Raw genomic sequence first — 12,206 nt, 5'->3', positions numbered from 1 at the left:
CAGTATCTGCCAGTGTAAAAAGTTGTTCTCTTTTAAAAGCCCCCTTTAGGTACAGGGAGGTGCTGGAGGTCTCCCTGGAGCCTCCTTTTCTCCATGCAGGGCTCCCACAGCTCTGTGCACTCAGCTGTGCTCAGATCCCTGCTGCAGGCTGGGAGGAGACCCTGGAAGTGGTGTCCCATCAGAGCCGTGCAGGAAGCAGTGTCCTGCTGAGCTGGCACCCTGTGAGAGCGGTGGGAGGCCCTTGTGTGGTTCTGGCCCTTGGTGGTGACCGTCCCCTGTGCTCAGAGGGACAGTCCCGAGGTGTGACAGCTCCAGAGCCAGGAAGGGGCTCAGAGAGAGGAGCAGCAGCCACGTGGAAACCTGAGGTAGCTGCCTTGGCAACTTCCAGAAACATTCCCTGAGGAAGGACGGGCTGGTGCAGGCTCAGTCTCAGCAGGAGAAATAACAAAAGCTGGAGCAGCATGGGAACAGCCGTGGGAATGACTGGGCTGACCGTGGTGGCCGTGGCACTCGGTGGAGGCTTGGTGCCGTTTCCATCAGCCTCTGCAGCAGCAGCACGAGCTTCCCTGGCTGTTCTCAGGAGGGCCAGGGCTGGGTCCTGCGCTGCTGCAGGTTCTGCTGTGCCTCGGAGCAGAAGGGCCATCCCGGGAGCGCTGTTCAGGCAGTGCCCGCCTGGGCCCCGGGCTGTGGTGTGGGACAGCGAGTGCGCCTCCTTTTCTCGTGTCGCCTGGCTGTGCTCAGCCCAGGCCAGTTGCTCTGGTGCACTTTGGGTGCTGCTGTGCCCGTTGCTCCCCTGTCTGTTTGTGTTGCCCCTGGCTGCTCTGACAACCCCAGCTGAGCCCTGGCAGGCCCAGCTGGAGCTGAGCCCAGCTCAGCTGCTGCTCCCAGGGGCTGCAGGTGCGGCCGGAGCAGCCTCTGCTGCCCTGGCACCTCTGCCGTGCCCTTCTGTTCACTCTGGCTGATTTCAGCTCCCTGCAGAGAGCCTCCTCTCTTGGGAGTCTCAGGCTGCAGTGCCCAGCCCAGCACCAGCCAGGGGTCACCTGTGCTGCTGTGCCCTGCTCACCTGTCCTGGCCTCTGGGGTGTCTTGTCACACCTTGTGGCTCAAGCCAGCGCGGATTTGCGGGGGACTGGGGGTCGAATTGGCTTTAAAAACTTCTGCTCAACACTTCCCTCAAGGTTTTGCTCACTGAGGAGAGGCTGGGAGCAATGTCCCAGTTTATGGTAACTGAAAGGTGTTCTGGGCTTCAGAGTGTAACGGGGAGGAATTCTGTGACCCACAGAAGGAGGCTTCCTACTGTGTATACCGTTTCTAGCTTTGTCAGCTTTGGCCCTTTCCTCTCAGTTTATTTCTGATGCTGAGGATGGTTTAAGCCCTGCCCAAGTTTTTGATTCTACATTTAGCTAAATTTGAGTGTGACATATGAGGCCCAGAAGGATCAGGTTTCTGCTTTTCATTCTTAAATGCTGCAAATCGATGGCTGCATGCCAGGATGTCCACAGCTCCTTGAGATTCTGCTTTTTCTTTTGTAAAGATGGGTAGGGGAGCAAACCAAGGTACCTGCTGACAGAGGTACTTTTATTTCAGTGGTGGGAAAGATACAGGAACGAGCATTTTCCTAAAACCTGGGGGCAGTGGGGTGCAAAGGGCAGCTCTTGGAAGTGTGGTTTGAATAAAGCATAAGTGAAAAATCAGGGCACAGCCAGTGCTTTTCCAGTGGTCCAGAGCTGAGCGTGTGAAGCAGTGGTAGCTCCCCAGTCCGTGAGGTAACTCAGAAATGCTGTCAATGTTCTGTTGGGGGTGGGATTTGGGCAGCAGGCAGTCGGGGGGCTCAGACAGCAATGCAGGTCTGGTGGCAGAGCTGCCCTGGCTGGCTCTAATGAGATTTGCAGTGAGCCAGGAAGGTGGAGGGCAGCTCCTGGGCTTGGTTATCAGCCGTGGGTGCTGCAGCACTGGTAGCTCTGCTGTGTGCTTTTCTTTGGGGTTTGGGCTCCCTTCCCACGGGAGCTTGAGCCAGCTGATCTTTGGAGGCCCCTTCGACTGAGCTGCTGCATGGAACCCGAATAATCAGTTCAGAGTTAACAGGAAGGGGAATGCAGCTTCAGGTGGGCAGGAGTGGGGTGACCCTACAGAGCTTTGGACTGTTCCTCCCTGCCCTGTGTGCCTGCAGAGGAGCTTGGGGCAAGGAAAGGGAGCTGGGATAAACTGGAAGGCCCCAGGGACTGAGCTGGGATAAACTGGACAGAGCTGGACAGGGACAGACCCCAGGGACTGAGCTGGGATAAACTGGACAGAGCTGAACAGGGACAGACCCCAGGGACTGAGCTGGGATAAATTGGACAGAGCTGGACAGGGACAGACCCCAAGGACAGAGCTGGGATAAACTGGACAGGCCCCAGGACAGAGCTAGGATAAACTGGACAGACCCCAAGGACAGAGCTGGGATAAACTGGACAGGCCCCAGGGACAGGGACAGAGCTGGGATAAACTGGACAGAGCTGGACAGGAACTGACCCCAGGGACAGATCTGGGAAGGGGCAGACTCCAGGGACAGGGACAGACCCCAGTGCACAGGGCTGAGCAGGTGTGTCTGGGGCTGCCGGGGTGGCTGGTGTCTCAAAAGGCCCCTCAGTGCTCTTTGGAAGGTGGTGGTGAGTGGGACATGTTTGTGTCGCTGCAGGACAGGAGGTGCTGGGGTCTTTTCCAGGCAGGGCAGCCTGGCCAGCTGCTCCAAACCCCCCTGGCCCTGTCGCTCTGGCCCAGTCCATGGCTGGTGCTGTGCTGTGCCACCCTGTGAGCAGGGGATGTGCTGGGGGGTGGGTGGCAGCTGGGGACAGTGCCAGGCTGCAGGGCTGCCATTCACAGGGCTTGGCCAGCTGGAGGAACGGCCCCAGAGCAGGCCTGGGCTTCAGCCATGGGAAATGCAGAGCCTTGCTCACTGAGGGGTGAAATCCTGGCACTTCAGCTCTGCCCAGGGCCCCGAGCTCAGGGGAGGTGGCAGTGCCCCCTCTGCTCCAGGCTGTGTTAATGAGAGCAGCCCTGGCAGCTGGAGGGAACATTCCCCCCTTGGCCTCGGCTGGATCCTCTCTCCTGTTTGGGGCTCTCTAGAGGGAAACATTCCCCCCTTGGCCTCGGCTGGCTCCTCCCTGTTTGGGGCTCTCTAGAGGGAACATTCCCCCCTTGGCCTCGGCTGGATCCTCCCTGTTTGGGGCTCTCTAGAGGGAACATTCCCCCCTTGGCCTTGGCTGGATCCTCTCTCCTGTTTGGGGCTCTCTAGAGGGAACATTCCCCCCTTGGCCTTGGCTGGATCCTCTCTCCTGTTTGGGGCTCTCTGGAAGGGAACATTCCCCCCTTGGCCTCGGCTGGATCCTCCCTGTTTGGGGCTGCCAGGACAAGGGACAGGCCAGCAGGGTGGCCTGAGCCTGGGGGAGCCCTGGGGCAGGCAGGGTTGGGCACAGAGGGCAGGAGGCTGGGCTGGGAGGAGGAGGAGGAGGAGGCAGTGGTGCTTCCTTGCCACAACAGGGCTGGGAGAAAGCAGAGGAAGGGTCCTGGAGATGCTCAGGGGTGGGACCTGCAGGCTGCAGCAGCAGAGCAGCTGCTTCCCTGGTGTTCCAGCTGGATCCCTGGTTCCCAGGCAGATCCCTGGTTCTCAGCTGGATCCCTGGTTCCCAGGCAGGTCCCTGGTGTTTCCAGGTGGATCAGTTCCTGGTTCCCAGGCAGATCCCTGGTGTTTCCAGGTGGATCAGTCCCTGGTTCCCAGGCAGATCCCCGGTGTTCCAGATGGATCAGTTCCTGGTTCCCAGGCAGATCCCCGGTGTTCCAGGTGGATCAGTCCCTGGTTCCAGGTGGATCAGTCCCTGGTTCCCAGCTGGATCCCTGGTGTTTCCAGGTGGATCAGTCCCTGGTTCCCAGGCAGATCCCCGGTGTTCCAGGTGGATCAGTCCCTGGTTCCAGGTGGATCAGTCCCTGGTTCCAGGTGGATCAGTCCCTGGTTCCCAGGTGGATCAGTCCCTGGTGTTTCCAGGTGGATCAGTCCCTGGTGTTCCAGGTGGATCAGTCCCTGGTTCCCAGGCGGATCCCTGGTGTTCCAGGGGGATCAGTCCCTGGTGTTCCAGGGGGATCAGTCCCTGGTTCCCAGGTGGATCCCTGGTGTTCCAGGGGGATCAGTCCCTGGTTCCCAGGCAGATCCCTGGTGTTTCCAGGTGGATCAGTCCCTGGTTCCCACTGGATCCCTGGTGTTCCAGGTGAGCTCCCGTTTGTCCCTGGCCCTGCCCTGCCGCAGTGGCTGCTGACTCCCAGTGGCCCCGGGCTCTCACTGCACCGAGGCCAGGCTGCAGGGTTCGTTCAGCTCTGATCTGTGCTGTCCTTAGCCCTGTTACCCAAACCACTGAAGCTGTCCCTCGTCCTCAGCCAGACTGGGGTGCCAGCAGTGCTCTCCAGACCCAAACCATTCCTTCCCACCTCCACCAGCAGCTGGGCGAGTTCTGAGCTGCTTTTGTGCTTCCCGAGGCCCAGCACAGCAGCTTGCCCAGGTGAAACTGCTGCCACGTTCAGTTTGGGCATGAGCCGTGCCCCAGTGCAGAGCCTGTTGGAGTGTCCCTCCATGTGACAGTCACCAGGGCAGGGGGAGCAGCCCCAGGCAGTGCCAGGGAGCTTTGGGTGGGTATTGGGGAAGATCCCTGCCCAGAAGGGGTTGTGAGGCTGGAGCAGGAGTGCTGGGTCAGTCCCTGGAGCCCTGGAGGCTCCTGTGGGGCTGGCAGGGCTGGGCTGGGGCTGCTCTCAGGGGCTGGCAGAAACCACAGGGTGTTTCTGATGTCCTGGCAGATCGGGTGGCTGCCATCAGTTGTCTGGGGAGATCTCTTTCCCTTCTCTCCCTGGGTTTTTACTTCTCCCATGTTCTGTTGCGGGGTGTTCTCAGGGGCCTGTGGGGCAGGATAACATAAGGAGAGCTAGCCTGGATGTTGAAAGTAGTTCAAAACCCAGTAACGTTCATATTTCTGTCCATGAACTGCAGCACGGGTTCAGAGCTGCTTCTCCAACTCATGGCACTGTGTGCTGTGGGGGTGGCTGTAGCTGTTCAGCTTTATTTCTGTCTTAGCTTCTGCTGCTAAATACATAAAGAGGGGTAATGTATTGAATTTCAGGAAGAAAAACGTTGTTAAATTTCCTTCATTGATTTAAATTATGTGGGAGCCCTGAGAGATGATGACACTCGTTTGGTAAATCCTTCCTCCTGCTTGCAGCTGCCTGGTGCTGTGCCCTGCTGCAGCCAGTGCCACCGTGGGGCAGTTTCCTACCCGGATTGTCTCCTCAGGGCTGCTCTCTGCAGCAGGGATTGGAGCTGGGCTGGTGCAGCACAGTGTGAAAGGGGATTTTGGAGCATCCCCTAAGCAGTGTGCATCCTGGGGCTCAGAGAAACGGGATTTTGGAGCATCCCATAAGCAGTGTGCATCCTTGGGGCAAAGAGAAAAGGGATTTTGGAGCATCCCATAAACAGTGTGCATCCTGGGGCAGAGAGAAATGGGATTTTGGAGCATCCCATAAGCAGTGTGCATCCTTGGGACAGAGAGAAATGGGATTTTGGAGCATCCCATGAACAGTGTGCATCCTGGGGCAGAGAGAAACGGGATTTTGGAGCATCCCATAAACAGTGTGCATCCTGGGGGCTCAGAGAAATGGGATTTTGGAGCATCCCATAAACAGTGTGCATCCTGGGGCAGAGAGAAACGGGATTTTGGAGCATCCCATGAACAGTGTGCATCCTGGGGGCTCAGAGAAATGGGATTTTGGAGCATCCCATAAACAGTGTGCATCCTGGGGCAGAGAGAAACGGGATTTTGGAGCATCCCATGAACAGTGTGCATCCTGGGGCAGAGAGAAATGGGATTTAGGAGCATCCCATAAGCAGTGTGTGTTCTGGGGGCAAAGAGAAATGGGATTTTGGAGCCTCCCATAAACAATTTGTGGGTGCCACGGCAGTGCACCTTTCAGTTCTGTTTCTCAGAGTACCCAGTCCTATTTGCAAGGCCTCCTTTGAACCTCGTTTCCAGCTCCATTTCTCTCCCAGCAGGGTCTGTCCATTCCCTGGCGTTTCTAAATCAGCATTGCTTGTCTCAGGGTTTGCACACTGTGGGAGCCTCCTGGCAGGCTTGGAGAATTCCCTACAAATCCATTTCCCACATTTCCCCCTCTCTCTTGAATGGGAAAAAAATCCATTTCCCACTCCTGGTGGGGAGAAGGTGTTCCAGCTGCTTTTCCAGGCAGGAATCCCATTCCACCTCCTGCCCTCAAAGTATGGCAGATGTTGCTACATTATAATAGAGAACTCAGCCTGGGCTGGTTTGAAGATATTTGCATAAGATGCCTTTTAAAATATAGTTTGAAACATTAATATAAATAAAATCTTGTCTTAATGAAATCATAAATAAACATTAAAATAAATTTAAAATAAAATAAATATTAAATATAAATAAACATTAAAATAAGTTAAAAATAAACATTACTTATAAATAAACCTTAAAAAGAAACATTAAAAAAAGCATTAAAGATAAATTTAAAAGGTAGTGCTGGGAGGCCCAGCAGCCCCTGGTTGTGAAGCAGACGGATGAACTCCAGGAGCTGATCACGGTGCTGAATTTTGGGTTCACACCAAAACTGGCATTTACATGGATTTGGGAAAGGGAAGTGTGTGCCCCCAGAAGGGATTGGCTGCTGGGCACACGGTGATGCTCGGGTTTGGGGGGCTGAAGTGGGGAAGGAGCCTGCCTGCTCCAGTGCACTCTGGGATCTGCGTGGGGTGTAAGTGCCTGGTGTGAGCTGGAGCCCAGCCTCTCCTGCTGGGGATGGCCTGAGCACTTCATGTATTTATTTCATGTATTTATTGTATTTATTTCTTGTATTTATTTCATGTATTTATTTTATTTATTTCATGTATTTATTTCATGTATTTCATGTATTTATTTCATGTATTTATTTTATGTATTTCATGTATTTATTTCATGTATTTCATGTATTTATTTCATGTATTTATTTTATGTATTTCATGTATTTATTTCATGTATTCCATTGTCCATGAGGCAGCTGAGCACACACTGAAGTACAGAGCAGTAATCTGTGTTTTTAACCAGCACATGATCCCTTTCAGCCCGCTGCCAGCACTTCCCTGCCCTGCCTGGAGGGAGGAGCTGCAGCAGCAGAACCCAGGAGTGCAGGAGCACTGGGGTGTCCAAGGGAGCTGTGGGATGTCCCTGGAATGTCCATGGGAGCTGTGGTGTATATTATATTATATTATATTATATTATATTATATTATATTATATTATATTATATTATATTATATTATATTATATTATATTATGAATGCTATACTAAAACTATACTAAAAGAAATAGAGTAAGCACACATTAGAAAGCTAGGAAGGAATGGGGAAGAATGAATTACAAAAACTCGTGCCTGCTCAGGGCTCTGACACCCTTGGCTGTGGTTATTAAGAAAAGCCCGTTCCAATCAGAGCTGCACTGGCTGCGTGTCACAGCAGCAGACAGTTACTGTTGGCATTGTTTTTCTGAGGGATTTTTCAGAAGATCTCATGGTGACATCCAGGCTGAGGGTTTGTGTAGGAACCCCTTCAGAATCAGTGCTGGCTTGTCTCAGTCTCACAGTGGTGGTGATGGTGGTGGTGATGATGATGGTGGTGATGATGGTGATGATGATGGTGATGGTGATGATGATGGTGATGGTGGTGATGATGGTGGTGATGGTGATGATGGTGGTGGTTGATGGTGATGATGATGGTGGTGATGATGGTGATGATGATGGTGGTGATGATGGTGATGGTGATGATGATGATGGTGGTGGTTGATGGTGATGATGATGGTGATGGTGATGGTGGTGATGGAGCAGTGTTTCCTCCCCCAGGAGCCGTGGTTCTGGCTGGCAGCAGAGCTGGGCAGCAGCTGCTCCTGGGACTCCAAGCTGGGCCTGAGCCGTGCCGGGAGGGAGCTGTCGGAGCTGCCCACGCTGGAGGAAGGGCTGCTGCCCTCAGCAGAAGCTTCTGGAGCTGCAGCCCCTGCCTCACCCCTGGGTATGTCCAAAGGGATTGCTGCACAGTGGGTGTTTTACTGCTCGCTCAGGCCCAGCCTGCATTTGGCCTTCTTCCAGTGGGAAGTGAGCTTTAGGAAGCGTGCTTGGGGGGATTCTGTTGCCGAAGCCCCGCTCAAGATGAGCTGCAGGGTTTGTGTGCCTTCCCTGGGTCTCCTAACGTGAACGGGTTCCTTTTGTGCCAGGCAGAGCTTTGCTTTGTTTTCCCGTGGAGTTCAGCATGAGCCTGAGTGCAGCCTCCACCCTGGCGGTGTCCAGGGCCAGTGCAAGATGTCCCTGGCAGGGGCAGGAATGGAATACCTGTGAAATATCTGTGAAATATCTGTGAAATGTCTAAAATCCCCTCCACCCAAGCCCTTCCATGGTTTCAATCCTCATTGCTGCCCTCGGGTTTGGGTGCAGTTTCTGTTGCTGCTGCTGAGATTTCCAGGGCTAGCACGGCCAAGGTCACTGCCCCTTCTCACCCCAGCAGGTCAGTCAGAGAAGGCTTGAGAAACTCCAGCATTTAACATTCCACCTTTGTGCTTCCTTCCATTCATTTCCAGGTGGAGCCAGAGCGTCCAGGTCAGGCCCAGCCACAGAATGCAGTGTGTGAGCCCAGGGGTTCTGGTGCAGAGATCCCTCTGCAGAGCCAGGCGTGCCCTGCCCTCGAGGGTGTTCCCTTGGTGGCTCCCCTTGCCAGGGTGTGCCTGAGGCTCAGTGAAGGTGCCTGTACAAACACAATTACTGAGAGGCACGAAACCTAGTTGTGGTGTTTTAAATAAACCTTCTGTGCTTGCAGCTGGGTGCACGTTGAGCTGTTTGCTGTGCCAGCCTGCCTGTGTGCAGCTGCTTTTTGGGTTTGTTAGGGAGTTAAACACCACTGGAAGGGCATGGAGTTAAAATTGCCATGGAGATTTCCTCGCAGCAGCTCCTGAGGGGTTGATGAGTTTGACTTTTATTTTTTTAATGGGACGCTCTTGGTCATTTCCATCAGTTTTGGAGATGATTTTGCTCCATCCTTGGAGAAGGAGCCTGCAAGAGGAGAAGGGACATCTTGGGTGGATCCTGGTTCATCCCAAACCCTCGGAGGCTCAGTCCCTGCCACTGTGGCTGTCGCCCTGGTGGCTGTCCCTGGTGTCTCCTGTGACACTTACTGCAAAGATTAAACTGGCTTTTGGTTCCTCCTGGTTCAGAAGGTTGCTGTTTGCACCTCCTGACGGGTTTGCTTTGCACCATCCAGGGCAGGTAGTGAGGGGCCAGGGGAGAGGGAGCCCAGCACAGGCTGGGTTCACTCACAGCACCAGGGATCTGCTGCCTGCTGGGCGTTTGCAGCCACCTGGGAGATGTTCTTGAAGGGTTTTTCTCCTCATGGAATGAAAGCACTCCTGGGCTGCCTCAGAGCTGGGTCTGCAGGCAGCGTGGTGGTTGAAAGCTGTGTGTGCATCACAGGGAGTCGGTGGAGAGTGAATAAATCCCATTTTGGTAGGAGAGTGAGGTTCAGGACAGAGCTCAGAAAGTGGGAGGACATGGAGGGTTGGCCGTGCCTTGTCCCTGCCCATCCTCTGGGCAGGATTCCTGTGTTTCAGCTCTTTTACAGCCCTTTTCCCCACTGTTGTTATTTGCAGAGCTGGAAGCCATTTAATCAAGGAAAACTTCCTGATATTTGTCCAGCTTTGTGTTTGCAGTGCAGCTGGCATTAAGGAGCAGGCAGAGGCTCTGTAGTGTGCTGTGAGGAGCCTCTGTGCTGTTTGATCTGCTGCTCTCCAGAGATGGGCTGCAGGCTCTGGGTGTGCTCTGAATTCCCAGGTACAGGAGAGCTGAGGGGGAAGGAAGCCATAGCTGCAATACTCATTTCTCCTTCTCCTCCTCTCAAAGGGGCTTGGATTTCGTGTCAGAAGGGGAGGAGTGACAATGACAGTTGTACTGAAGTGCTCCTGCTGCTCTGTGGAGCAGCTTGACAGAGCCCAGGCTTTGTTTTTGTTTTGCCTTCCTTTTTTATCCCCCCAAATGGCAGCTCGACTGTGGCATTCAGACTTGTCAGCAGGCTGGGAGAACGAGTCCCAGGCCAGCTTTGCCTGCTCGCTGAGCTGCACTGAGGAGGCTTTTGGCCTTCTGAGTGACAGCAGCAAAAATCCCGGGTTTGACCCCAGGAGCTCAGGGAGAGCAGCACTGATGTCACTGCTGCTTCCAGCCCAGGCTGCTGCTCCAGGCCTGGCCCTGGCGGGGCACGGCCACCTGAGCCCTCCTGGGCATCCCCAATGTGCCCCAGGAGCTGTCCTGGGCATCCCCAATGTGCCCCAGGGTCCCTCCTGAGCATCCCCAATGTGCCCCAGGGTCCCTCCTGAGCATCCCAAATTGCCCCAGGGTCCCTCCTGGGCAGCCCCAATGTGCCCCAGGGTCCCTCCTGAGTATCCCAAATGTGCCCCAGGATCCATCCTGAGTATCCCAAATGTGCCCCAGGGTCCCTCCTGAGTATCCAGATGTGCCCCAGGATCCATCCTGAGTATCCCAGATGTGTCCCAGGATCCATCCTGAGTATCCAGATGTGCCCCAGGGTCCCTCCTGGGCATCCCCAATGTGCCCCAGGGTCCCTCCTGAGTATCCCAGATGTGCCCCAGGATCCCTCCTGGGCATCCCCAATGTGCCCCAGGATCCCTCCTGGGCATCCCCAATGTGCCCCAGGGTCCATCCTGAGTATCTCAGATGTGCCCCAGGGTCCCTCCTGGGCATCCCCAATGTGCCCCAGGGTCCCTCCTGGGCATCCCCAATGTGCCCCAGGATCCCTCCTGAGTATCCCAAATGTGCCCCAGGGTCCCTCCTGAGTATCCCAGATGTGCCCCAGGATCCCTCCTGGGCATCCCCAATGTGCCCCAGGGTCCCTCCTGGGCATCCCCAATGTGCCCCAGGATCCCTCCTGGGCATCCCAGATGTGTCCCAGGGTCCCTCCTGGGCATCCCGGACGTGCCCTCCTTTCCCTGCCTGTGCTGAGGGTCTGTGCGCTGCGGTTTCTGTTGCTTGGCAAACAGCTGCCTCACCCTGGAGCTCCTCTGGAGGAATTTGGGCTTTCTGGAGTTCCCTGCAGGGCTCCTGAGGCTGCTGTGAGAGTTTCCTGCTCCTGGAGAACGCTCAGTCACTTTTTCACTCTTTGAGTTTCTTAAAACAAAAGTGGAGTGGCACTTAGGTGTTTGTTGGTATCATAGAGCCTGAAAGCACTCATTTATCAGCCCAATGTTGTGATTTATGGGCTCTGTGTGTGTCTGTAGATGCACATTTACTTTATTAATCTATGTACACAAAAGATTAGCAACATTTGGTTTTGACGGCTTTCTTTCCCAATTATTTTCTGCTCCCTCCCTTAGTCCTCTTTGTCTCTTCATTTCCAAAGCACACCGAGTTTTTTTGTGCGTGGAAAAATCTTTTCTTTAATCACTCCTGCTTTTCAGTTTAGCTTGAAAATAACATTTTCATTCAAAGTGGAGAAGTTAAGCTGAAACCAGAAGCGCTTGTTTTCCTCCTCTCTTGCATGACTAAAAATAAGGTGGCAGTTCTGCCACATGAAGTGTGTCATGACGGGAGCTGACAAGGCTGATTTGATAACTGCAATTAATATTATTTGTTCACTAATGCCACGTTAAACAGAAAACAAGATTTGGGAGGGGGAAAAGTCCATCTAACAGAGCTGAGAGAGTTCAGATCCCAGCTTGCTTAATGTTTCTTAAAAACACTGCTTTGCATGCTTAATGCAGTTCTGTATGCAAATTGATCTGCTCAGAATTCCCAAGTGCAACTGTCACAAATTCCTGGAGTGAGCGTGCTGAGGGGCCAGATGTGCTGGAGGTGCTGTGTGCTCCCGGGTGACTGCTGGGAGCTGGGAGTGACTCAGGCTCTGCCAGTGCCAGCCCCAACAGACCCCTCTGCCTCTGGGCGTTCGAGGGGAGCAAGGGACATCCCAGGGAATCGGCTCAGGCTCCTGGTCCTGGTTTAAATCAGGATTCAGAGTGGGTAAACCCCACCACTGCCCCAGTCCCACCACTGCCCCGATCCCTCACTGCCCCGATCCCTCACTGCCCCAATCCCTCACTGCCCCAGCCCCATCCCTGTCCCAATCCCATCTCTGCCCCGATCC

At 54.4% G+C, this 12,206-nt stretch overlaps 1 protein-coding gene across 2 annotated transcripts in view; it reads left to right on the top strand.

Moving 5' to 3' along the window:
* The first annotated feature begins 7,883 nt into the window (after window positions 1-7,883).
* ALMS1 (ALMS1 centrosome and basal body associated protein) overlaps window positions 7,884-12,206 on the top strand; it is a 50,791-nt gene continuing 46,468 nt past the window's right edge. For both annotated transcript variants that reach the window (XM_038136194.1, XM_038136193.1), the window contains exon 1: window positions 7,884-8,081. In XM_038136194.1, the coding sequence (XP_037992122.1) occupies window positions 7,892-8,081 (190 nt within the window). In that variant the 5' untranslated portion in view covers window positions 7,884-7,891. The remainder of the gene's footprint in view (window positions 8,082-12,206) is intronic.

Source organism: Motacilla alba, chromosome 4 (genome assembly GCF_015832195.1).
Source record: "Motacilla alba alba isolate MOTALB_02 chromosome 4, Motacilla_alba_V1.0_pri, whole genome shotgun sequence".
Taxonomy (NCBI): domain Eukaryota; kingdom Metazoa; phylum Chordata; class Aves; order Passeriformes; family Motacillidae; genus Motacilla; species Motacilla alba.
Note: the sequence above shows the minus strand (reverse complement) of the source record. Positions and strands in the feature narration are given on the sequence as shown.